A 27,708-nucleotide genomic window follows, 5' to 3' on the forward strand; every position below is an offset into this window, starting at 1 on the left:
ATGTCAAGGATAGTGGATCCCAGAATTTTCCTGCTAGTACTTTCATTTTTAACAAGCCTACGGAGTACAAAGGTACTTTCAGAATGGAAGAAATGTGGTGATTGGGAATGTGAGAGTAAGTAACTCCTTTTTTTTTTTCCTAAAGCTGCCAGTGTATATTTAGTTATTGCAAACCATTATGTTGAAATTAAATGAAGCACCAAATGAAAATGAGTAGCCATAGAAAATCTCTGTTGTCAATATGCTAAGTTTATGAATAATTGGCTTAAAATTTTCAAACAAAAAAAAACCAGGAATATTCCTGAAAAACTTACTGGACTGTGTTGTGTAAGAACAGAAAGATCGAAGTTCAGTCAAAACAAAGTTCCTGAATAGTTCATTTTTCTCAGGTTTCCACAAGGCAGTCAATATAAAGCAACTTTAAAATATTTTTCACTGTTTCCTGGCATATATACATATACACATACAGGCAATATATACTTAAAAAAGAAAAAGGTAGACTATATAGCAAGAAAGAACGTGTATCTTTGTTTCATTGCCTGTTCTGCAAAACTGTATTTTTCTATTCTAAGCAAACTGTTTGGAGTTTCTTATTTGTTTGCTTGTTTTATAATCCTTTCTATGTGGCACACAGATCCTTTATCCTTATGTCTTTAAGATGAAGTAAGAGCAGTAACTGGTAATGGAGATCCTGAGGATTAAATAGCTTTGCAGGAGGCAGTCAGCAAGCCACTGAATCACCAGTGGACAGCAATAGGTAATGTGCAGGCATTTTCATACTAAATGCTTAGACCTCCTCTGCTGACAGCCTGATTTTCCTGGGGAGCCATTCTGACTTCCCCAGCTTCTGGGTGCTCAGAGATATCAGTCTGTGTAGGGAATGGGCTCCAAACTGACTAGAGCACACAATAGTTGAATTTGCTAATTCTCGACTTGCATTTCAGCCTTGAAAGCTTGGATGATAAGTGCTAAAAACAATGCTGATATTGGACAGGAGCTTTTCACCTTTGTGTCTGCACGAAGTAGCAGAAAAAAAACAGGAAAGGGTTCTTTTTTCCATTCTGTATTTTCAGTAACTTACCACTTGGTGATGGAGTGGTATCATCGTATCATAACATTTTAATATATTATTACACGTCAGGGTTTTTCGATAACCTGTCTGACTTCAGATGAAGTGGTTACCATACTTACGTGCTCCTTTCTTCCCACACATCATTCCAGCGGCAATGAGCAGAGTTCAAGCCACCGCAGATTATTTGGGACCTGACTGCCGGTATCTGAGCTTCAAAGCAGGGGAGGAGATAATTGTGTATTCCAAACTTTCCAGGAAAAATGAAAATTTGTGGATAGGAAGTGTAAGTATTTAAATTTGATAGACTTCCCACATAAATAATTTAGATACTATAATAATAACAACAGCAGCCTGCTTCCTTCTAGGGATTTTCCATCTCGTTTGTAATGTTAACTAGCCATGGGTGAACATCGTATTTGTGAGATGGTTCATTGTTTTTATCTTTCTGTAAGAGGAAAAATCAAATCTATCAATTCCTTATTGAGAATGAAAGCCCAGATCAGAATCCAACTCTTCTGACTTCTCCTCTAACCATTTGGTTGCAATGATTGCATCCAGTTCCCTTAAGAACATTCTGGTCTGTCGGGTCAGGTCTGCTGGTAATGAGTTTTTATGGTTACTTAGTGGACAATCCAGTGTTGGGACCTGACGTTACAGCTCAGTGCTCAGAGAAAGTTCCCAGAGAAGTTATCACATATATTTAATGGTTTGGAACGACTGACAGTGTAGTTAGAGCAACCATTATTTATGCTGCAGCTAAAAGCAGTGGATGGGCAGATCCAATTCCAAATGCTAGTAAAACTGAGCTGGAAGGGAGCTTAAAGCCCACCCAGTCCCAGCCCCTGCCATGTGCAGAGCTGCCCAGGGCCCCATTCAACTTGGCTTTCAGTGCCTCCAGGGATGGGGCACCCACAGCTTCTCTGGGCAGCTGTGCCAGTGCCTCACCACCATCTGAGTAAAGAATTTCCCCCTAACATCTAATCTAAATTTCCCTTCATTTCACTTAAAACTGTTCCCATTGTCCTATGGCTATCATGCCGTGAAATATACTTCTTGCTTCCTGAATTGGCAAATGGAACAATTTTGTGAAGGAGAAACAAAAAATAAAGCTTTCTTTTTCTTTTCTTTTCTAGCACATATGCAGGCACCCAATATAATCATCGCTGAAGTTTAAATGCTTAAATGTGTTAAATGCTTAATATGTCTTACAGAAAGGAAAAGATTTCGGATATTTCCCAAAAGATGCTGTGAAGGTTGAGGAAGTTTTAATTGCAGAAGAAATTGAAGTGCTCACTAAGGTAAACCAAAATCCCCAGATTGTCCAGTTTACACCACATGAAAAATCTAAAAACAAGTTAGAAATTCACGTTTCAATGCAGATTTTATTTCAGATAATTCAAGACAAAGTTCTTTTGTTATTGCTCCATTTGTGTATTTATTGTATTTTAAGATAATTTTTTATCTGGTAAGTAATATAGAACCGCTAGGAAAAATTCAGTTACTTACAGTCCTTTGTATAAAGTTACAGACACACAGAGGAAGAGAATAAAGGTACACTGCTGTGTTACACAATGCTGTAGAAAATTATATATGAAAATATTTTAGAAGTTTATATTTTTCTTTTAGGAAACTGATTTCCTTTGTCTTGATGGAGACGAGTATGTTTTTGAAAGCGAAGACAGTGCATTACATCATCAGAACAAAGAAAGTGAATATTCATCACCTGATGCAGAATCAGAGCTGCAAGAAAATGAACTCTTAAATGAGACAGAAGACTCTTTCCAAAATGAAGAAACAATTGAATCAGTTTTTGAAAATGGTTCCAAAGAATCTCAGAGTCAGGAGTCTGCAAGCAAAAAATTGGTTAGTGAAAATAAAAACAGAAATGAAGATGCTGAACAGTCAGAACTCCCAAACAGTCTCCCATTGGAACCCATTCCAACTCAGTCTAGTTGGGTGGTTTCCGATATTGCAGGGTGGTTCACCACGAGAAGTGAAAATGATGAAGAGACCGTAAAAGCCATTACTGAACCGTCAGAAGAAAATAGTTACCAAGGCAGAAAAATAGCAGTAACTACTGACAATGACTTAGAGGAGCCACATGACAAGGAGGAACAAGAGCCCGCTGCATCTGGTTGGCTTCAGGGTGGACTGAAGGATTTTCTGTATTTTGGTAAAGAGAACGTGAATGTTGGTTTGGTACCAGAAAATGATGTACAAGTCCATGATGTTTCTAGGGTGGATACTCACTCCTACAATGAACATGACACAGCAGTCGCAGAGTTATCAACAGAAAAAGAACAAAATAGTGAGAGCCAGGAATCCACATCAAATTGGTTTAGTTTGGGTTTAAGCAACGTTCTAAATTTTGGGCAGGCTGAGAAAAATACAGATGCTATGGAAGACCATGAAAGCAAAGAAGGAGAAGATGAAGCAAGTAAGAATGAAGAAATACAGACTTTAAACCAGCAAGAATCACACACAGACAAAGAATCAAATGAGACAGTCAAAGGAGTGTTAGATGAAGCAGATGAGAGTTATGCACCAGAAGTAACAGATTCAAACAGCAACATGCCAAATGCCGGGGAGATAACAGCAAATCCTAATTATACCAAAAATACCTCAAGCAGCACAGGATTATCTCTTGATAAACTCATATGTGACGGAGAAGATCCAGTTGATCCCTGTAGTTCAGAACAAGATGTGGTATCAGTAAGTCAACTGCTAAAAAACACTGAAAACAGAGATCCAGAGTCGGAAAGGAACTATGGCCAGCCAGGTTGGTATGAAAACATCTGAAAGAGTTTTATTAATTATGTAGACAGATATGATAAACCAATGGAATCAGGTCAAATTTCTTCTCCCATCTCAGTACTGTGAGAGACTCTCAGACACAAAAAATATAGAAGAAATGCCTGACATATCAGAAGAACAGAACAAGTTCTTCCCTTTAGGATTTCTACAGATCTAACAATGTTTCAGTTTCCAGTAGCTAAGGGAGAGAAAGTGTGGAGTTTACAGGAGGATGTGTTTAGTTGTTCCAGTGTTGAAGAATGTGTTTCTAAAAGTAGTGAAATTTAGGAAAGCACCAACATAAGAGGTTATTATGATGACCTTATCTCCAAAGATTCTCTATATTTACCTTCAAGATTAAGTTTTGAAAATACAGAGTGTTTACAGGCATGAGATTTTCCTCAAGTGAAACACCACTCGCTTTCAAAAGAGGAACGAAGTGAAGGAGAACAGTATATGTCAATGAAGAAATGTGCACTTTAAATCAACTGGAAACTGGAAACTACTGCAGGGAAAATAAAAAACAGAAGCAGTTGAAACAGTGCAAAATGAACAAAATAACCTCAATGCTTATATTCACAAACCTGTAAATTCAGAAAATAAATTACACACTTGTGGGGACCACCTAGGTGTCAAGATTATCCCATGTGAGAGTGACACCAGTCTCACTCTGGAAATGCTGTGTGATAAATGCAGATTCACCGAACCCATTTCATTATGTAGCAACAATTTTATTTATAAATGTTAAGCTGAGAGCAGCTCTGTGAGGGAAACAAACTTGTACAGCTGCACCGATGTGAAAGGCTTCACTGTGAAATCACAGTCTACTTGTGGAAGCTGTTGGGTTATTTGTGATGGAGATCTTTGGCCACTCGTGTCCCTGGAGCTTAGAATTAAAACATAATTTTGTTGTGGATTCTATGTTTTTTTACATGGTTAGGCAAAGTGTGGAATTTTTTTTTGTTTTGGTTTGTTTTTTTTTTTTAAAGTGTATTTTGAAATGCTTTTTATTCACTCCAGAAAATTTACCTCAAGTCAGAGGAAATAAGGCAGCTGATTCCTTCCAATATCCTTCTGCATGAACATGTCTGTGTTTTTTGTATTTTGCTGTGATGTTTGTTATTTTGTAGTTTCCTAAAAGATCTGCTGATCTTTAATCTTACATGGCATCTTTAATTGTTGAGGAGAAGAAAGAAAATAAAATCAAAACCTCAGTTAGATATTCATATCTTGTAATAAAATAAAAATTGTGTGAGAACAGTTGTTCAATCCTTTGATAATAAACACCATTTCCTTTCACAATTATCTGCAGGAGTAGGTAGTAAAAGAAGGCTGCTGGAAAAAAAGCCGGAGGATAGATATGAAATGGATGCACCTATTGACAGGGAGCAACGTTCAGAAGAAACAGTGATCCCTTCAGTAAATTCTGAAGAAAAAACGCCAAGCTTAGCAGCTGATTTTCAACATGATGGTGAAAAGCCTTTCTCAGATAACATTTTCCAAATTCAGAACTACATTCCAGATAATGGTACGTGCAAAACTTCCTAATTTGAAATGGCCAAAAAAAAAAAAAAAAAAGTTGGAATTATATTAAATATACCATAGTAACATAATTTTTCTTTTTTTTTTTTTTTTTTTTTTTTTCTTCCTTACAAACAAACCAGATGTAGGCTGGATAAATCAGATACTTCTGTGCCTGAGTGCTTTTGAGACGGGGGAACTGGTAAAGTCTGTTTTTTCAGCAATTACAAGTCCTGTCAAAGAGGTAAGAGTTGTTCCTCGCTTCCATGAGTATCTGTTGCTAAGATGCAAGCGATTGGTCATCAGTGGTGTTCATCAGGGATCAGTACTGGAGCAGACCCTGTTTGATATCTTTATTGATGGTTTGGATGAGGGGATTGAGTGCAGCTTTAGTAAATTTGCAGATTACACCAAGCTGGGAGGAAGTGTCGATCTGACTGAGAGTAGGAAGGAAGTCCAGTTACCTATAGCAGGAACTGGACAGACTGAATCAATGTGCTGAGGCCAACTATTGCAAGCTTTGACAGGACCAAGTGTCAGGTCCTGCACTTTGGTCAGAACAACTCCAGGCTTGGGGCAGAGTGGCTGGAAAGCTGTGCTGAGGAAAAGGATCTGGGGGTGTTAGTTGACTGCCACGAACATGAGCCAGCAGTGTGCCCAGGTAGCCAAGGTGGCCAATGGCATCCTGGCTTGTATCAGAAATAGTGTGGTCAGCAGGACCAGGGAGGTGATCATCTTCCTGTACTCTGTTCTGAGTTGTGCACTTTGAGCACTGTGTTCAGTTTTGGGCCTCTTGCTACAAGAAAGTCACTGAGATTTTGAAGTGTGCCTAGAGAAGGCCAATGAGGCTGGTGAGGGGTCTGGAGCACAAGCCTTATAAGGAGCACTTGAGGGAACTAGGCCTGTTTGGTCTGGAGGAGGCTCTGGAAGCCTTATAGCTCTGTACAACTCCCTGAAAGGAAGCTGTGAAGAGGCGGGGGTCGGCCTCTTCTATCGAGGAACAGTGACAGGACGAGAGCGAATGGCCTCAAGCTGTGCTAAGGAAGGCTGAGGTTGGGTGTTAGGAAAAACTTACCTGAAAGAATGTTTAGGCACGCACTGGAACGGGCTGCCCAGGGAGGTGGTGGAATCACCATCCCAGGGGGTGTTCAAGTGTAGATGCAGCACCGAGGGACGTGGTTAGTAGTGGCGATGGAGGGTGGCTGGTCTAGTTGATCGTAAAGGTCTTTTCTCCAGAATCGTTCGCAGCGACAGCAGCTTCTGCCCAAAGATTCACGGCAGCCCCAGTGCGGGCGGCTTTTACGAGACAGGCAGGTGCTCCCGAGGCCCAGCCCCCCGCGGCGCCGCACGCCTCCCTCTGGCCGGGCCGCGCCTCACGGCGGGGAGAGCCGCCACCTGTCGTCCCTGGGCACGAGTCACAAGTGTGACGGCAGGCCCGCCTCTTCGCGGGGCAAGGTCTGTCTCAGGAGCCAGCCCGGCCGCCGGCGCTTCTGTTCGCGTACGGCTCCGCCGTGACGCGGGGGCGAATGGAAACCGCGGAGGTAAGTGTCCGCGAAGTAGTTTTGTAGCCGACGAGCGCACGTCGGTATCGGAAGAGCCGCTCCTCCGGGCGCCGGCTGTTCACGAGGGCGGCCTGCCGGGCTCGCCCAGCCGTCGTGCCCCGCTGCCAGCTGGGCGGCGCGCCGAGGCCCGGAGCCCGCTGCCGCCGTCCCGCTCTCTCCCCTCCGCCGCAGCGGGATCTCCCTCTTCCCGGCGGCGGCGTCCCCCTTCGCGTCTTAGTGGTTCGGCCCGCCGCGCTCCCCCTTACTGCCGGCGGCAGTGGTACGGCCGGTTGCCCGGCGAGGGGCCGGAAGGGGGCCGCGCGTGGCCGTGCCGGCGCCGCGGCAAGATGGCTGCCGGCGGCCGAGAGGATGCGACGGGCGCCGCCGACGCCGGCCTCTGGCTGGGGCTGCGGGACACGGCGCAGCGCTGCCGCCGGTGGGCCGCCGAGGCGACCCGCAGGGTGAGTGCGGAGCCCCTCCGAACCCCTTTGGGGTTTGTGGTGAGAACCGGGCTCTGGGGAAAGCCGGCCCGCGCCGTAGCGGCGGCTCGAGGCTCCGCAGGGGAGCCCGCGGCGTAGGGCCAAGCTGTGTTTCCGAGGAGCGGCGAGGCCCGGCCGCTCGCTGTGCCGCCCGGAGGGATCGGTACACGCTGCCCGCCCCTTCAGGGTGGGGAGAGGTGCTGAAAAGCCGGAACGGGGCAGAGAGCCCGCCTCAGCTTGTGCCCTGCTGAGGTAGTGGTGGTTTTAAAGCTTTATTAAAGAATTAGAGATTGAGGTTTGCTGTATGGCAACAGGTTATTCAAGACACGTTGCGGTTACTGCACGCATTGAGTTGTGACTGTCACACACAGCAGGAGCAGTTCTCAGAGCTTTGTCTGGTCTTTATCAGATCTTGCTGGATCCTTTTTTTTTTTTTTTTTTTTTTTTTTTTTCCATTTCGTAAACGTGTAATGCAAAACAGGCTCCTGTTAACCACCATCTTGGAGTCTCAGAAAAGCTAGATGTACAGCCCTGTGCCCCCTGCCTTACACATTGACTTAGATTACTTCTTGTGTCTGTTTCTGTTGAAAATATTTACCTCCTCAGTTCAGTCTTTCAATTTTATTTTTCAGGCTGTGGCATCGCTGCCTGAAGACATGAGACCGGGACCTGATCTCTATGGTTTCCCTTGGGAACTAGTGATCGCTGTCAGCATCGCTGGAGCCTTTACAATTCTCCTGTTCCTATATAGAAGTTATCAGTCAGTAAGTGCTCAACTGGCATGCAGATATACAGACTACATTGACAGTTTCTAACAATTCAAATTGTTACTCTGCAAAGTACATAATACTTCAATCACAGTTGTTTAAAACTCTGTATTTGGACTCTCTTTTAAAAAAAAGGAGAATAGCTGGGAAGTAGCCCACTTTGTCAAGACAGGAGGTTTTTTCTAAAGCAACTAAGTAAAAACAATCTGGATGAATGCCCATCAAGGGACGCATTTTAAAAAAAAACTTTGACCATTGACCTTGATGCTACGTGTCAGAGTACTGAACTGATTTTATCTTGAGCTGTTTGTGAGTGGTGAGCTGAGGAAATGTAGTACTGAAACCTCTTAACACAAACATCAGATGATATTTTTGAGGTTTGGGTTGCCTTCCGTTGTTACTACTCAGATCCTCTCCCATGCAAATCTTCCTACCAACCTCTCCCTACTAAAGAAATGAATTTGTTATCTGTAATCCAGTATTCTTCAAGTTTTGTTTGTGCTTAGGTAATCAGAGTGTGATTTTTGGTGCTAGGTGTGATGACACTTGTCTTTGAAGATAGGCTGTGTGGCATCTTTATTTTTCAAATAAGAGCACTTGCGTTTGTATTAAAGGTTCTGTTATCTTATTACACCTGGAAAAATACCACCTATTCTGCAGCAGCAATTGAGGTTGTCTGGAAGAGGAATCCTTATTTGTATAAGCTAATGTATCTCTAATTTTTTATCATTCCTTTAGTGGTTTTTTGCTTTGTTTCTATTTGCAATTTTTTTTACTGTATTCCATTCCCATCAATGGATATAAAATGTAAATTTCAACTTAAACTTGAGTCAAATAACAATTCTAGTATTGTTTTCTCCTTACATGCCATCCAGTATCAACCCTTTTAGGGATTGAGAGGACAGATGTGCTTATGAGTTTGTTCCATTTTTCTTGCTTAGACTCCTTGACTTGGAATGAGAAGGTTACAGGGCAATTCAAAGAGAAATTCATTCTCCTTAGATGTCAGAGACATGTTCCAGGCACATCTGTGAGAGAAATGTCATGTTGCAACATTTTGGTGGGCTCATCTTCATCTCTTGTCCTCTTCAGCACCTCTTCATCTCTTGTCCAGGCTGTTAGTAGCATTTTATCCTGCTGTTTGTTCGATTTTGGTTCTATGGCATTAGTCCTCACGTGGCAGCCTCTGATTTGGTCCTTCCCACAGGGGGAAGTGGGCAGGATGCCCGTCAAGCAGTGCCCTTACTGCAGCTCTGACTGTTATGTATTACAGCATGCGGTTTCTTGCTCTTTCGCAGGAAGTCTGAGCTGGCATGTAGAGTAACTATCCTTTGTCCTTCCTCTCTTCTTCTGGCCGTTACCACTTTGCATTGGCAGTGTGTGTTACTGGGCTGCAGCCTTTATTTGTGTTCCTTTCTTCAGTTCAGTGGGTGACCTGATTGTTACCACAGACAGTAGTTTTCAGATACTATGTAAGAGTAATTAATCAGACGTTTTCAAGGTTGTTCTTTTTTCTTTTTCTTTCAGGTTAGAAGTCGACTTTATGTAGGTAAGCTTATTTTTCGTAGTTTGATACATAACTTTCATAAACCTTCTTTTTGCTACTTTTTATTGCGTGAATGTTGCAACATCTAGCTGTCTGTTTATTTTAGGAAGGGAAAAACAGCTTGCCGATAAAATTGCTGAACTAGTTGAAGAGAAATGCAAAATTCTTGAGAAACTCAGCCTTAGCAAAAAAGAGGTAACCTAACAACCTTCCAATTCAGTGCCTTATCGGTATCTCACACTGCAATCAAAATCTGTGTTTGACTAGAATTTTACTTATTCTATATATAATTATATATATATATATATATAATATTATATATAATATATGTTATATAATATATATATATAAATAGATATATAAATATATCTATTTATTTGTTCTATAGGCAATTTTTTATACAAGTTCTGAATTTTTTTTTTTCAGTTGGAAGATTTAGAATTGTCTCTAAAGGATGACAACATTATGAAAGATTCAGATGCATCTCTTTTTGAGGTAAAAAAAAAAAAAAAAAGGAAAAAAGATGAAATTATCATTTGATACTAGAGCCACTGGCATGTTAGACAATAATTAATTGGTTAAACAGGAGAGATAGGGCACTGCAGGAAGTATGTTCTCATGTTCTATTTACTTCAGATGCGTTTTATAGCCTATTGGAACGTTATAAAATTACCAGGACTTTTAAAGAAAAGGCATGCATAAGTTCAGAATAGCCTCGCATTGACACAGTAACAAAATCAGATGCAATTGCTGCATTTATATCCCTTGTACTTAGTATATATTTGTAAAAGATTTCAAAAGAGATTGAATGAAATAACGGAATATTTATAAAACTCAAGTAACAAAAAAGCAAACAGATTTATTTTGTTCTGTACTTGAGACCCAATAGAGCTAGTTAAAAGTTTTGTTAGCATGCATGAGTCTAGAGTTCATTGAGATTTATACTTGATTTGGTGATGTTAAGTGTACTTTGTCATTTTTGCATTAAAATGAAATTTAAAACGTATTCTTTTTATGTAGCTAATATCAAGTGTGTTAACTGTCAAAACAACTTGATTTAGGAAACACATGAAAAACTGAACAAATCGAACTTGGAACTCAACGAAGAAATAGAGAATCTGGAAAAGGAACTGGAAGAAGAAAAATCCAAGCAATCAGAAAATGATAAATTGGTAAGGATAGAAATGATCTTTTCTGTGTTGCTACTCATTTTAATGTTCTCAGAAAAACAGCTTTCTCTGGTTTGGTGTTAGCAACCTTCACAGTTTGAAAATTAAAATAACTTCAGCAATTGCTTAGACTTTTCCAGTTGAATCTATTGAAGAAGCTGTATAAAAAAATAATTATTTTCAGGTGGCTGAAATTCAGGAAAGACTGGAATCTTTGGAGAAAGAAGCAAAATCTGTCCAATCACAAGTTGCTGAGGTATGTCTTATCTTATAATTTCTGTTTTCAAAGCTTCATCATTCCTTCATTCTCAATGTAGTTATTTCTTTAAAATTTTGACTAGTAGGAGGCAGAAATAATATGGTATGTCAATGAGAAGAATTGCAAAGGCTCTAATATTTCTATGTGCCGTGATTTACTAAATGTTGATTTCTTATAGTGATGGTCACTTACTGGGAAATGCAATTCCATTGTCTTTTCTCTGCTTTCTTACTCTACAATGGTACACATTGTTGCAAGACTTCAGTCTGCAAAAGCTGTTGAAATTGTGATAAAAGGATGAGAATACAAATATAATGTACTTAGATGAATTAAGAACCAGTCCGTGCTGACTCTACTTGTTATGTCTTCACATACACTTGAAACAGCACACTTTTTTTTTTTTAAATGTAGGCCAAGTCCACCCTAAAAGTATATCAGATTAATACAGAGAGACTCAAGACATCTCTTCAAGATGCCATAGATGAAAACCACCAGCTTCAGGAGAGTGAGAAGCAGGTAAGTTCTTCCTAGTTAAATTCCTTAGAAATGTTATCTTTGTACAGTGCTATGTAATGACTTCTCCAAGGAGCTCCTCGTGCACGGGTCTGTGAGTAGCCCATGAATGTTTTTGTAAATGGAATTAAGAAGAGCAGGCATACCTTTAAAATGATGATGGAAAAATTTTGTCCGAAGTAGTTCCGTGTTGATTAAAAAACAATCAAAAAATAGAAGAAACACATGTACAGATTATTGAGGAAAATGGCATGTGGTAATGTGACACTAATAGGGTTTTTGCTGAGGAAAGATGTCAGGAAGCCTGCAGCTTGGATTCTTTTTAGCAGCAAAGAGCAAATGCTTTTATTTGATAAAGCCAAACGAAGAAATGTCAGACTGTGCAAAAGGCAGGAAAGGAACTTAATGCAGTGTTGCTGTGAAGTCAGATGGGTAATGTGGTGATACAGAAAGGACTGTTACTTCTCAAGTTTTAGCTGTTTATTTTCTTCCTTATTACAGCCAGATCTCATTAGCATATGCAGTAGACATTCAGTGTAATGCCAAGTTTTATAATGAACTTACGGTTTCTAACAAAAAAGATAATATTTGTGAACATTAAATGCTACATAAACTATTTCATTTTTGTATGGATATGTACTTGTTTTCCTGTCTGACTCATCTCCTTGTTGTGTGAAATGTGTCCTGGCAGGTATCTTGAAGAGCTAGATGTACAGGCCTGTTGATTTTATTAAAGCACCTTTGATATCAAACTTGCTGGTTTTTAGGGAAGTTATTGGAAATGGTAAATTTTCTGGTAGAGAAACGTTCCAGATATGCACAGCTCTGTTGTCAGTAGAACTTAATGTTGTTCTTACTCTCAGCAAGGTTAGATGTTTGACTACACCAATAAAAGATAAAACGGGGAGAAGGGGTGAGGAGAGTTGTGTTAGATGCTGTGAGTGGACAAGTAGCAGATGTTGATTTGATCAACAGCAGATGTTGGTTTGATCACTGCAAGGCGAAGTTGTGTGAGAATTATCTTCTTTCAGGACTTCTTTTTCATCAAATCTGTATGTAACTTTCTGTAGGAAGGAAGTGTCTGAACTGAGTGTTTTATTTCCAGTGTGACAACATATCTCTATGAAATTTTGTGAACCTGTATGCAATTAAAAGTTTTAATAGAGGGTGTTTTTTTTTTTTTTTTTTTCCTATTAGTAGCTTCTTGGTTTCAAATTTTCTATTTATTTCTTCTTGAGGAAAAGATTGTTCTTGTTCCTTTTCTTTCTTCCACTTAAAAATAGGACTTAGCACTCAGTATTACTGTGCTTTGAAATTTACTGTTTTATAGACAATAGTTTTATGTCAGGCAGACCTAAGAGAAATTGAGAAAAACAGTCATTGGGGTGTAATCGATTTGTCAGGTTCCTAACTAAATATATATTTTTAATTCCTTCCAGATAAAATAACCTGGGTATGGTCATTTGTTAACCACCTTATTTAGGATAAGTAACTGAAGTTTGGCATATCATAGCTGTGTTGCCATTTTTAGTAATTTCAGAAGGTCTATGTTGCATTTTGCTGTGCTTTTTAGTGAATGAAGAACCTGGAAAGTAGTTTATAGAGCCCATTAAGAAAAGAAGAGAAAGTATCTGCTTTGTTTATTTGTGTTTTCTTTTCTAAGGTTGTTTAAGTGTGTGAACTGGTTCACTGTACTGGAAGATCTCTATCCCTTTCTTTTTCTTTTTTTTTTTTTTAAAAGATGGAATTTCACTTATGCTTAAAAGGTAACAAAAATGTTATTTGTTCACAGAAATTAGAGTACTTTTTTCCTCTGTTTGCACTGATGGGTCATCATCTGGCGCATCACAGTTTAAACACTGTAACAGATGTGCTCTCAGATTTATGACGCGTCAGGGAGAGGACTGGGCCTTTTAGTTTGAACAAGGGAACTGCTAACAAACTCCACATTCCCATTTTTTGTTTGTATGTTTATCTGTGGGTTGGGTGGTTTTTATGTTTTTCTCTAGGAACATTAGAAATATTTGCTGCACATTGCACTGTTTCACTGCACATTGTTGCTTTTTTTCCTTCGCTGTTATTCTTACAAGGATTTAAGTAAGGTCGATTTATTTTCTGTTCGGCTCTATGCAGAAGCTACTCAAAGTTTAGTTTCCCTTTTAGGAGCGATGTTTAATGATGTTTAATGCACAGTTGCCTGTGCATGTCTTCTGTACTGACAAAACAGTATTTTCTTTTGTTGGTAATACCCAGTTTGCACTATGCTATGAATTCACATGTGACTTTCACTGATTGAAAGATGCAGTTGTGTGCCAGTAGCCAAACTTCTGTAGTAAAAGCAATGGAGCAGTAACATAGAATTTATTTTCAAATCTTGAGAATTTAACTGTCTTGTAGTTCTGCTTGTTTAATTCATATTGGTGGATGAGAGGTTAAAATTCTGCTTTTGAAAAGACAGTACACGTAACGTGCTCAACTGATATTCATCCGTGATTTTTGGTTCTAAGAAACAATCACCCTAACCTAGTATTTCCCTTTTCAGCTTTTACAAGAAGCCGAAGGATGGGGTGAACGATTTAGTGAACTAAATGAACAAACTAAGATGTTTGAATCTTCTAAAGCAGATATAGAAGAAGTATTGAAAGATAAAGAGAGTCAAGTCAAGGTAAATTATGAAAGTCAGCTTTGAATTGGATTACTCAAACTGATGCTAACCATGAAGTTTCAAGAGAATTGAACAAATGATCCCTGTCTTAATACTCATTAAGTTGTTTTGAGTTTTTTGTTTGCTGTCCTGTAATGTCTCCTTTTTCGCTAAGCAAATAAAGTTGCTTAGCAGCACAGGTGGAGCATTATGACAGTCTTGGAAGCCAGCAGATCTTAAAAAGGAGAAACACTTTTGATTCCTATAAATAGGCATATTTTTTCTGAGATTTGGATTATGGGGGTTGGGGCCTTATTTGTATTCAGAAGCCTTGTGAAAAGCCTATTTATATGGGTACTTGAACAGTCTTCCTAGAGCATACCATGACATGCCATATATTCTTTAATGGAAGGAGTATAATGTTGGACTTGGAGAGTCCTACACATAAAGCTCACTTGATCTACTAAGGGAACTAAACAAAAGTTAGAAAACCTGGAAACGTTTTTATTATTTGTACTTATTTTACTGTTCTTGTTTTGTGTGGGGTTTTTTCTTAGTCACTGACACAGTACTTGTTAAAGATGAAAGACTGGAGTTCAGCAGTCAGAGATGACGATGATGCTGAAGATAGCCACTGGGACACTGATTTAAAGGGTGAAACAGAAAATGGAGAGCATTTAGGTATGACATTAAAAATATTTCAATGGATATCAAACCAACAAACTGGATAACACCCAATGTTATCCATGTCAGACAAGTTATTTGATGCTTAGAAACTTCTGGAGTAATGGTAGCCTGTGCTACCATAGAGTAATGGGTGGCTAAAGATACAATGTATTAATTGTTACAGAGAAATGAAAAGACTCGATGCCCGGTCTCTTGCAGAGTGGCTTAGCTTATGTTAGTATTAGGCAGTGATTATCATACGTATATAGGTGAGAGCCTTACTTTAATTTCTTCCTAAAGTTCCTCCAAGCAGTATTACTGTGGGTCCCTAGAGCTTACTTTCTACTTTCTTGTCATTCCACGGCTGTTAGTTGTTGCAGGCAGTGTACAGCACTGGGGATAAAGATGTGGATCCCCTGAAAAAGCAGCACAGAAGGGCCTTTTCTCCTTCTGATTCACGCATGGCTTCTCTTTCTCTAGTCCTAAGATAGCACAGAGTGCAACCCAGTAAATCTTAGAGTGCATTCACTCTTAGTCTGAGTCTGTCAGGGAGGGAAGAACACCTATTTTCTGTTTTAAAATATGCTTTGCCTATTGTGGCATTTTTTTAATAAAAATAAACTGATGCCAGTAGCAGAGTAGTAAGCTCTGTCACAAATCTTTCTGTGCTTTATATGTGATACATTCTATTCTGTCAATCAGATGATCAGCAAAAACGAACCATAAAGAAATTGATCTATGCTGCAAAGGTATGTGATTTTAAGAAATCAGTAGATGGAATGGGGGGGGGGGGGGAATCTAAATACAATATATGTTGGTTTTTTTTAATGCTAAGGTTAATTGTAAATAGCTATCGAGTGGTATCACAAGGTTGTGCAATTTTGTCGTTTAAATATTTTTGCGTACAAACAGTTTCTAGCAGATTTAAGCTGTTTTTTTCATTTTGATTGTAGTTAAATGCTTGTTTAAAGACCATGGAAACAGAAAGAGATCAAATGTATTCAAAATTGTCTGATGAAAGTAAAGCTAAGGGAGAACTAACAGGTAATTAAATGACGTATTATTTCCACTAAAAACTGGATTAAGTTTAAGTTAATAGATCTACTTGACGTTTAAAATGCCTGTTTGAATTGCTTAGCTATTTTAAATATTTGATTTTGGTGGTGAAGCAATCCAAGTTGAGTAATTTATAATTGACTGGTAAAGCACCATTTCTAAATTTTATTGTACTCTTTTGCAGTATGGAAGTTACAAAATCTTAAAATAAGGGCTAAGTGATGTTAGTAAATATAAAATCTCTTTACAAAAATATTGGACGTGAAACAATGGACTTCTAGTGTAACATTTTAAAACTACCTACTAAAATTGATAGTTTAGTTGTAGTGTAAGCTGAATACTTATTAAAATCTCAAGTACTGCATTTTAGAGCATTGAAGCTAGATTTTTATGTTTTCCTTTGTTGTATAGGTCATACTGAATTAAACTTTATTAAATGAAAATACTGCTGCTACAATTTGAAAATTCTGTAACTAATTGTTGCTTTTGTTGATGAAAGCAAGCAGAATAGCCATTACACTTTGACATTTGAATGATGGCATGCTCTGTAAAACTGTATTTTTTCAGTACTTAATGGTCATTTACACTGACTTATGCTGATGCATTTTTCAAATGGATATTTACTCTGTCCCACAAAAGTACTTAAACTTACTTGAGGCTCTTAGGAATAGTAAGGCTTTTTAGGCTTAGGAATAGTAAATAAACAGCATGACTGATTGTAATCTGGATCATAAAGTAGTTAGACAAATAATTGAGATTCAAGTTGGAATTATCCCTTCAGGTTTCTTAGCAAGACTTTGTATGGGTGATCTACAAGAATATATGATGATAAAGATTTTACTCTTTTAGTGGAGTAATGGCAATAATAAAAGCTGTAAATGAAGATTTACATTGTGAGTTACAAAACAGCACTGTCTAGAGAAGCTCAACCATTGGGAGGTGTTGCAAAGGTTAGTTTGTTCAGAGCTGTGCTTTGTGTCAGGTAGAGAATATAATTGCTGGCTTCCCATCAAAAGGCCAATACTGTTTCTCAATTTGTATAATTACTGAACTGTATTAATACACATTATTGCATACTTTATTAAGTTAATGTGGTATCAAAAGTTTTTACAGGCTTTTTACAGTCTAGACATGTTACAAATACTTTAATTTTGTGACCTGTATCTAATTGCTAATATAATTATCTCTGTATTTGACAGAGCGTATAGAAAGCCTCCAAAGTGAACAGGTTTCCTTACAATCTGAAAATGAACGATTGGAAAGTGAAGTTCAAAAGCTTCAGCAGAAACTTAAAGTTATGACTGAGCTTTATCAAGAAAATGAAATGAAACTACACAGGTGATGGTTCCTCCTGACTTTTATATTAAATGCTTATTGCTTGACATTCACGTGTTTTTGTTTAGGTTGAAAATGATTTACAGTTCTACTAGCCAAAAATTACTTCTTCAAGGAGAAAACATAATTCTGACGGTAGCAAGAGAAGCAGTGCAAGTCTTGATTCTGTACTAGGTGGTATGCAGGGCCCATTTTAAGTGTTACTTTCAACAATAAATTGCTCTCTAGTTCATATATAGTACCTGTGTAATTGGCATCCTTGCTAGTGTAGCAAAACCCAAAAATCCACCACATTAACATTTGATTTTAAAAGAGATGAGGGAATAGAAAGGAACCAGTTAAAAATTAGCCATTTAGACATACCATGCCAAAGCTCAATAAACATATGCTGCTTGTCAAAGACAAGAATGGCCAATATGGATTGAAGTCAGTTTAATAGCTGAGTAAAAGAGGCTATTAACGGAACGTCTGCTAAATAGCTGCTGAAATAGCATTGAAAGATAATGTAGGTCTGTGTACTTGGGTTTTTTTTTTTGGTTGTGGTTGGTTTGTTTTTCTGGGGGGGGGGGAGGCTGGGGGTTATGCGCTTTTTGTTTGTTTTAAATAGAAATACTTCCTAGAGAGTAAATATTTTGCAAAAGGAGAGCTTTAGTATTTGGGAGTTAAATAATCTTCCAGAATACTTTCAGGAATAGTGATAATGCTTCATAAAACAAAACTAATGAACTGAATAAATTAATATGAATAAAATCTAGTCCTGTTTCTGCACTTTGTTTGTTGTCAGTAAAATCCTTTACTTAGATAAACATTTTCTATACATTCTAGCCAAGTAACTTGAGATTTTTTTTCTTGATATTCTGACTACAGAATTGTTGACTTAAAAACAGAATTAACCTTAGTTTGTGAATTTTCTTAAAGAAAACTGACAGTAGAAGAGAGAGAACGCCTACAAAAAGAAGAAAAGCTTTCCAAAGTAGATGAAAAAATTACTCATGCTGCTGAAGAACTAAACAGCTACAGGTAATTACAAATTTTACTCACTTGTTTGAAAGTAAACAAAAGGCAATAGAGAATACCAGAAGAAGTGAATGCATTTTCTTCCAGATAGTTTCGTCTTTGTGTATGTGCTTGCTTGTGTGTAGTAATACATACATAATTGAGAACAGAAGACCACTGAGAGCTTTTTGATTGGAATGTTAGTCATAATTAAATGTCAGCTGAACAGGCATCAAAATAAGAAGTTAAAATGAATGCAATATTTGGTTCTCCCATTGTTCTGAACATATTCATTGTGAAGTTTAGTATTCTATTTCTGTATGTGTAAGCTGTAAAATAATATTACTGTTTAGAAATTCTTTCCTAAAATACTCAGGAATATTTTCTATATTTTTTTAACTGTTTTTCTCTGTTTCGTGTTACGACTGCTGTCTGTAGTTTCTCTAACTGTAGCATAATTCTTTGATCTATAATGTACATTTCCTGTCTTCCTGTAGTGCTTCTGAGAGTGTTGATTCAGAGTGAACAGTACTGATCAGCTATGCTTTCTGAACAGTTAATTACAGTAATTCTTCTTTGGAATATGAAGTTACTGTAGGCATTCTTAAGTATTCTTACAGGAATACACAATTCACTTTTTAGCATCCTCACCATTTATCTGTGGCCCATCTGCAGAGGCTGTGCACAGGAGGCTGACAACAAGGTGGCTTCATGCTTTTTGTGGTCTGGAAATAACCTTAGTGCAAGTAACTGTCCCTCAGAACTGACTGGTAGCCTGAAATGGCATAAGGTTCCAGCCAGTTAACAGCTGCTGCGCTGGTAAGGCTGGCTGTTAGGGCATTATGTAGAGGGATATCCTTTAAATTGGAAATATATCACAGACCACTGAAGAGTTGGGAGGAATGTGTTTTTAGCATCCTGCATGTACTACTTTAAGGACCGCAGGATACACAAAAATGACATCAGTGCTGTTAAATCTAGGCCTAAATAACAATACTTCCTTCTAGATATGAAATCTTAAGTACCACAGTTGTGCTTTTTATATTTAAAATTATTTTTTCTCAGCAGTTTATTACAGCATCATAAATGCTGTTTTTGTTACAGACAGAGAGCAAAAGATCTGGAAGAAGAGCTAGAACGAACCATTCGCTCTTATCAGAATCAGGTATGTGCTTTGTGTTACCTGGCAGCTGTGGATGTAGGATGGATGCTACTGCAGTGAAATACCACTTCCAGTTAGGTGTTGATACTTTGGCTTTTGTTTTGTTCTCTTTTAACCTCTCTTACACCATCTGTTTTGGTAGACTCAGTTTCTTAGCAGAGATCACTGTAACTTAATGAAAAAGGAGCTTTGGTTTAAGTTTGTCTCATAATTATACACGTTAAATTTATGAATGAGGGCATTTACTCAGTCTTAACTTTTCTTCTTTAGATGAATAATGCTCTTCAGTAATGATGTAATAATGGTTTTTTTCCACAGATTACCTCACATGAGAAGAAAGCTCATGATAATTGGGTAAGCTTAAAACGCCAAATGTTCTTAATTTTGTATCAGCTACTGTCTCTCTTTTCAGTGATTTGAATAACTTGCTTTATGAGCTCAGTAGAATTTAAGTACTGCAGTGTTATTTGCTATTGCACTAACTCTGCTTGAATAACATGCTATCGTTTAATAAGTGTGTGACATTTTGCTAATAACACAAGCATTTGGCCTTGCTTCAGTGCCATTTTAATATTTTTCCTGGATGCACTCCACTCCTTTTATCTACAAATAGAAGACATTATGTCCTGTGAGAACAGTGTGTTCCATTGACAGCTTCCTAAGAATGGTGCTATAAATTCTGTTTTTATTTTTTTCCGAACAGAAATTGTTACAATATCCCCTGACTAATAAAATGTTCAGTTTTGCAGAATGGTCTGTATGAGATCGTCCTGTTAAAATAGCACTTCATGATTGTAATATAGATTTGAATTGTATTAATTTAATATAAATTTTTCTTACGTAACATTGGAGATTTTAAATCTTGTATGCATTCTGTAGATGTTTCAAAGCAGCTATAGCTTGAGAATTCCATTCCTGCAGTTCTAAGAATCTGCTGGAAAGCCTTCTTGTTTCCAAAAAGTTAGCTAGCAGAACTGCTAGTGTCATTTAGTGATGTCTCTGAGGCTCTGTTTCATGTGCTTTATGCATCCCTAGTATGCAGTGAAAATACAATCTACACACCTCAGATAGAAAAATGTCTTAGATCTAAGAGCTTTAACATTTATGAAGGATTTAACTAATAAAATATCTAAGCATCTGATTTTTGTCCCTCTTGGAAGCTGACAGCTCGTGCAGCTGAAAGACAACTCAATGATATAAGAAAAGAAAACGCTCATAACAGACAAAAGTAAGTGCAGTCCTGATCTGATTCTAAACAAATGTAATGTGACACTGGAGGACATTTTGGATCTGTGCAATTCAGTGTTTTCTAGACCTGTGTTAACCAGTGGTAATTGTGATAAGGTAGAGAGTGCACAGTATTCCATCGTAGCTCTGAAAGACAGACAGTTGAGGATTCCTGTAATAATGCCATGCAAGAAAATATGAACTGTGTGAGGTATTGAATTAGTTCATGAAAGAAGCAGAATGTAGTACTAGGACTCTGAGGTTTTGGTGACACTGTTTTTCTAATATGTATGAATTAACCAGAAGTCATGATTACCAAATGATCTTGCAACTTGCAGTTCAGAAGTTAGTACTGACCTAAAGGCTTAGGTGGTGGAAGGGAACTTTTGGAAGTACAATTAAAGTAACACCTGAAGCATAGAGTGCTCATGAGAGCATTGCTGTGCTAGCACTTGTGATATCTAACATGCTATTGAACTTCTGAATATCAGTTTAAATACAGTAGCATAAAGAAATTTGAGGAATTACTAAATTCAGAGTTCTGTGACATCCCTTGTTTATTTAGAGAATGTGTCTGTCTGTTTAGCACTTACAGTAGGAAAGTTGAAGTAAGCAGTGCAGGCTGCTAACATTCTTGCACTTTCTTTGTTTATTTACAGATTAACTGAAGCAGAATTTAAACTTGACCTTTTAGAAAAAGATCCTTATGCTCTTGATGTTCCAGTTAGACCATTCAGAGGTACAGTATTGAATTGTAAAATAGACCCTCATAGTTCTGAATTCTGGTTCTGTGTCCTGCGCTGACACACATCTAATTGTTTCAAACCTATCTTGGCCACATGTGTGTACAAATAAGTCATGTCAAAAAAAAAAAAAAAAAGTCATAAGTTGCTGTAGGTAATACTGAAACTAAGAGTGTTGGCAGCGTTGATGAGAGTAGATGGAAATGTGACACATACAGTAACTGGAACGCAGTTCTCGTTTCACTTATTGAATTTAGTTTTAAAGTTCACTTGAGAAGTTAAGTAATTAATACAACTTGCTAAACTGAGTATTGTGAACTTGAGTATTTTGTTTTAACTGTTCCAGAGCATTCCCCATATGGACCCTCACCAATGGGCCGGCCTTCATCCGAAACAAGAGCTTTTCTTTCCCCTCCAACTTTATTGGAGGGTCCTTTAAGGCTTTCACCTATGCTTCCAGGTGCAGGAGGAGGAAGAGGTACAATTCTTAAACTTGAAAACCTGTCTGTTCTGGATTTCTCTCTCCTCTGCTATAAATCTGTCACACCTTTTCCTCTTACTGGTGACAAAAGCATTAAAACAACCAATTCAGTATAAACAGACAAACTCTTCCTGTTTTTCATCTTGCTTCTAAATCTGTATAACGTACACCAGTACAATGGAAAATTTTGTTGGTTTGAGTTAGTCAGTGGATTCACTTCACAAACACAAATTGAGAAGAGAGGCAACCCTGGTCTTATTTCTTGGACAAATGCAGTTCTGCTGAAATAACTTCTGATGTTAAATTAAATGAGTCAGTTAGATTTCTGCATTAAAAATACAGACGCTTTCATCTCATTCGTACATTTGTTTAAAGAGAGAGAAGGAAAGTGGAGGTACCTACATCCTCAACATTTTATTGAGAGTCATGAAAAATGATTCTGTAGGAAGTTAGTGATTCTTCTCTCCCTTTAGTTTTGAAGTTTGAGTCTTATCCCTAGTGCTGAAAGAGAACAGGAAGGCTGTGTACAGGGAGTAGAATGTATCAGTTGAGAAGTAGGTGAAGGAAACGCACGGTGTCTTGGGTCATAATGGAAGGAAACATGACTCCTTCATGTTTATTTTTTTTAATGGAAACAGTGTAGGTGAATTCTAGTATGGAATTCAGCATCTGTTGCAGGTCATGAAGAAGCTACTATATAACTTAGTACTGCTATGAGATCTTTTGGCAACTTACTTAATGGGAAATATGTCAAAATATTTATAGGGATTTCAATAATCAACATTGATTTTTAAAAACTAGCATTGTCTATTTATGTACTTTCATTCTCCATAAATAATAGATGGTTCCATCTGAAAGTTGATTCATGTTCTAAGAGGAAAAAAAGCTGAGGTTGAATGTTCAACCATAGCTATACTACAAACAACAAAAATTACAGGTTTGACAACTTCTACTTGAATAGAAGCAGTAAGTAATGCAATTTAGATGTCATGCAAATCTTCAAATTCTAGCTCAGATTTTACTGGTGAGTAAGGTGAAAACCGGATTTCAAAGTGGAGTCTTAGCAAAGAAGGTAACTATGCAAAAGAATAACTGTGGTTCATTTTGCAATAGAGCACTAATATAACTTGGATAGATAAAACAAACGATGTGTGTAGTTGATGTAACTGCAGTAATTATAGTGTAATTATAGTGCTCATCTCACTGTGCAGGGTAGAAAATGGCTTTGAATTCTAGGTTGAATTTCGGAGTAGAGGAGGATACCAGAATTGTGTATTTTGTTAATCTTCAGAACAAGTCTTACCTGAAAGAAAACTACAAACCTGAAGTCACTCATTGTCACAATTTCTCTTCCAACTTATATGTTGACCTGGTCTTTTCTGTTGTTTTTTTTTTCTTTCTTATAATAGAGACAATGAGAATTGTGTTGAATATAATATGAATGGATATTTTTAATGAGGATATTAACTTTGAGTGATAATTTTTAAATTGATGAGCTGTTGTTAGTGACAGTTATTTTAGTGCTGAAAATAACACCATGAAGGCAGCAGTTTCTTTGAATTAACAAGTACTCTTAGAAATTATTTTTAAAAAAATCAGGTAGTGTAGATTACACTTCTCTTGAACTAAGATATTTTCCTTCCAAACAAACCTTTAAAGGCTCCTTGTAAATCATCATCAGTGAACAGCTGGAGTTTCCTGTGGACCCTTGTTCCTCTTGTATCTTGAAAGTGCTGACATTTCGTGATACGTTCCATTGTTTTCAGACTTAATGAAGAAAGACATAATGGAAGGTTTAAAAACATGAGTTTTAGCTATCTGATTTGTTCAATTAGGATCTAGAGGACCAGGATCGACTGTCATGTATGAAGGCAGCAATGAACGAGGAGACATGAGTTCTGATAGATTAACTGATCCCCACAGACCACCATCAGATACTGGATCCCTGTCTCCTCCCTGGGACAGAGAACGCAGAATAATTCTGCCTCCATCAGGTACAGAAATCTGCTTAGCTACTGAAAGAATAGAATTACTGACTTGTGGTGTATATATTGAAGTATTTTTTGCTTGTATTAAAGAAACAAAGATACTACAATTTTAAAAATGAACATTAAAAAAAAAAAAAAAGAGGGTATAGAACAATTGTCAGTTGCAGCAAGATATTATAGTTGTATATAAGCCTCATCAACTGCATATGAGCTTGATCATGAAACTCAAAGTTTGTTCTGGATGAACAAACTGTATCTGGCAAATTTCCTATTTGCTAGATCTCAGCTACTTATAGGATAATGCAGAGGTACTCCTGTTTTCCTGTCCAGAACTGTGTTCTTACCCAGCCTTGCTCTGAATCTTGCTGCTGCAGCTTGCCTTGTAGCTGCATAATAACTAAATTCAGTGCAAGTACGTTGGAAACATGTTAAGGCACTATGAAATGTAATGGGAAACGTCACTCTTAGATTAGTGTGATTTAAAATAAACAATAGATTATTTGTATATTGGCCTTCATTGATACTGAATCTAAGATTGCTTTCCCACCCTGTTTAATAGTCACTTTGACTATGTACAAGAGCATAAGATAGCCAGAGAGTTTTGCTGGTGTAAAATTGTATGAAACACTGACCTGTTTGGTGATATTTTATTTTTTTTTTTCCACCGATAGGTGAGCCTTATACTGATTCAGTTCTTCCTCCTCGAAGACAAGAAAGATTTTTCCCTAATCCTCCAAATACTGGAAGACTTTCTGGACCAGCAGAGCTGCGGACTTATAGTATGCAGTCTTTTGAGAAGACAGGTGGGAATTACTTTACCTGGCTTCTATGGTACAATCAACTGGAGAATCTCAGTATAGGATGACTGTACTGAGCCATAGGAGGGATTAGCAATAACAGTCTCTCCTGAGTGCATGGTTCTTTGGCAGTTTGTAGTCTACTTAATGGAAACAGTGGATAACATTTGGGTAACGTTGCTGCCAACATCTAGCAGCTCATTAAGCTTGTGAATGTTGCTCTTTAGAGACATATAATTTCATCAGACTTAAGCATTTGTAAAAATACACCCATCATCTGATCTCAGAAGAGCAACATCTCACAGTAGTGGAATCCAGGCTCCAACTCTAAAGTGAACTGACTACAAATTCTTAGCAAGCTAACATGCCTTTTCTTAAGATGAGATGTCTAACTACAAAAGCTTAACTTAAGGCAGATATCTGGAGAGCAAGACACTTGTCAGAAGGGTTGGAGTTTTGACAGAGTTTGAGAGCAACTTAACAGGGATTTAAAACACAAAGTGTTATGCAGCTTGAGTGTCAAGGAATGAATATGCTCTGCATGGCTTAAAAAAATGTTTCAGGTTGTTAAGTAACAGCTTCTCTAACACAGGCAAAGCCTGCTTGAAATGATGTGATGCTGTTGCTCTTTATGTTTTAGTGCAGTAATTCCCAGCCTGGGGAAACAGGGGTTATAGAGTAGGACTTTCAGCTGAAGTGGGAGTTGCCAAAGGAATAAGGTATGAGAAGGGAGAAATGCAGCTGCTGTGGTAACCTCTAGGAAAATGCATGTGTAACTTCTGAGGAAAAAAAAACAAAAACTTTATCTGTATACAAAAACCTTTGGTAAAAGCTGCAGCCTGGAAATATTCATGTGCGAACTGTGCGCAGGTTGGTGAAAATACTGAAGCGCAGATTTTGTGTTCCTTGCTTGTCTTTCAGTCTGCTTGCAGAGTAGGTGCTTGGTACAGCCCTATGTTTAATTGTCTTGCTTGTATCTTCTGAGTTAAGAAAAAAACTGGGGGGGGGGGGTCAGCACTGAGTAATTTGTTTAACTTCTGCATACAGATGGGCAAACATCTTCAGAAAATAGCCCGCTAACAGAACCAACTGGAAATGAGATGAAAGATCATTCTAATCTTAGCGTAAGTAGCTAAACAGAAACTTGATTTAAAATATAACAAAAAATATATAGAAAAAAATAGCCTGTAATACTCAGTAGCATATTGCACTGTGCAGCCCAAGTTATAAAAATTGTATGTGGACTTTTATCACAGTATTCACTGTCATGTGAGTTAGTTTGGAGATGTTACTAGCATAATCAGTGCTGAAAATTAATTAAAACCTGAAAAGTGAGACTATAATCAAGGTGATGGTCAGTGCACCAAAGTAGCCTTGCTCAGGATTATGCTGCTTAGAACTGGTTTATGGCTTGTGTGACAGTCCACGTCAAAGTGGACCTGATGAGATTTAAGATGTTCTCTGACCTTTTCCCTAAGCTATCTTCCCTGTTTTAATGTGTTACAGAACTCTCTCCCTGATCAGCTGCTGGCATCTGAAAGTGAAGCAGTCAGCTCAGGGTTTGCTCCTCCACCTTTCCCTCCAGTCAGACCTCCAATGATGCCTATGGATCCCCGAGGACCCTTCATGAGACGACCCCCTTTTCCTCCCCCTCCCCCTGCTGGCATCTACGGACCACGTGAATGTTTTCCAGTACGAGACATGGGGCTTCCACGCCCTCCACTGCCAAGTATGTAACTCCTGTTAGCATTTACTTCAGGCTAATGAACGTGAGTGGTTTATTGCCTGTTCATTCCGTTTTAATATGCACAAACCACTTGTCAGTTTGTCTAACTTTCTGGTTACGGGGGTAGTGTATATTTACTTCTTCAGAGCTGCTCACTGTGGTAGTGTTTTTTCAGTAATATTACCTTTGGAAAAGAGCATACAATGTTCAGCAGCTGAAAGGTTCCTTTTCTCAGGTAGAAAAGCAAGTAGTTGTGAAGCTGCACCAGACATAAATCATAGAGCTTCATCATTCTTTAGTTGTAAGGTATGCTAATGTCCATACAAAGGCATGCATTTGTGACATACCTGTTAATTGTTTCACTTCCATAGTTTCCATCTTTGGAACAAGATGCAGGTATCAGATTGAAGGGCTTCTTTCTGCCTCTTGCTGTTCACAGATTAAGCTGTAAGGAAGTAATCTCTATCTTCCACAGCACCTTTACAGCATGACAGCCAGGGGCTACCAGATCAAATTTCACATCAAACTGAAGGTAGTGGTGGCAGCAGCAGCAGCCCATTAGCAGATACTAACTGCTGTTGCCACAAGCCTGGCACCAGATCCCAGTTGAGGAAAGTGGGTATTTTGTCCTTTCCTTTTCTAGAGTATTTGTCTCAGTGGAGCACATCATAGATCTAAGAACATCATCTTAGATGGTTCCACCTTGTGACTTCTAATTGGATAGGCCATTGTGAACAGAAAGGTGCATGGGGTAGAAGGAGCAGGTGAGGATTTGCTGGTGTGGTTGGTATTAACTGGACTGCTTTCATTGTCTCACAGTGAGAAATCCATTTCCCATGAGATCCTTTCCTCACTATCCACCTCAGCGACCTGAATTCTTGCGCCCACCCCCACCTCCTGAAAACAGAATTGAGTCACCTCAGTCAAATACATCGGCCCCAGAACAACCAGAACCACAACAAGAGACTTGACAGGTGTTTGAGCACCGTGCCAAACCATTTCTCTACTCTTCTAATGGCATTTCTCTTACGTTAAGTAACTGCTGTTACTTAAGTATAAATAAACTACTTTGCTCAAATTGAAGCTTAATAGAAAATTTTCAGGATAGTATTTTGTAAATAGAGAACAAAATATAACTACAAATATTGTGAATAAGTGATTTCCATTGTACAGTAGTCACTTTAAATTAAATATTTCTTATTTGGGTGATCTCTTCAGAGGTATATA

At 38.2% G+C, this 27,708-nt stretch overlaps 1 protein-coding gene across 1 annotated transcript; it reads left to right on the forward strand.

Moving 5' to 3' along the window:
* Window positions 1-27,452, forward strand: MIA2 (MIA SH3 domain ER export factor 2; the record flags this gene model as incomplete). The annotated part of the gene is made up of 29 exons (XM_079536800.1): window positions 1-115; window positions 1,222-1,355; window positions 2,284-2,370; window positions 2,699-3,851; window positions 5,178-5,393; window positions 5,530-5,630; window positions 8,039-8,170; window positions 9,701-9,722; window positions 9,826-9,914; window positions 10,146-10,214; window positions 10,781-10,891; window positions 11,073-11,144; window positions 11,559-11,663; window positions 14,203-14,325; window positions 14,862-14,985; window positions 15,673-15,719; window positions 15,924-16,014; window positions 17,226-17,364; window positions 18,280-18,381; window positions 19,462-19,522; window positions 19,838-19,873; window positions 20,680-20,747; window positions 21,406-21,485; window positions 21,836-21,967; window positions 23,806-23,964; window positions 24,630-24,761; window positions 25,803-25,879; window positions 26,262-26,484; window positions 27,301-27,452. 29 exons carry the CDS (start codon window positions 1-3, stop codon window positions 27,450-27,452), a joined length of 4,152 nt encoding a protein of 1,383 aa, XP_079392926.1.
* Window positions 27,453-27,708: the final 256 nt, after the last annotated feature.

Source organism: Tetrao urogallus (genome assembly GCF_951394365.1).
Source record: "Tetrao urogallus genome assembly, chromosome: 6".
Lineage (NCBI taxonomy): Eukaryota > Metazoa > Chordata > Aves > Galliformes > Phasianidae > Tetrao > Tetrao urogallus.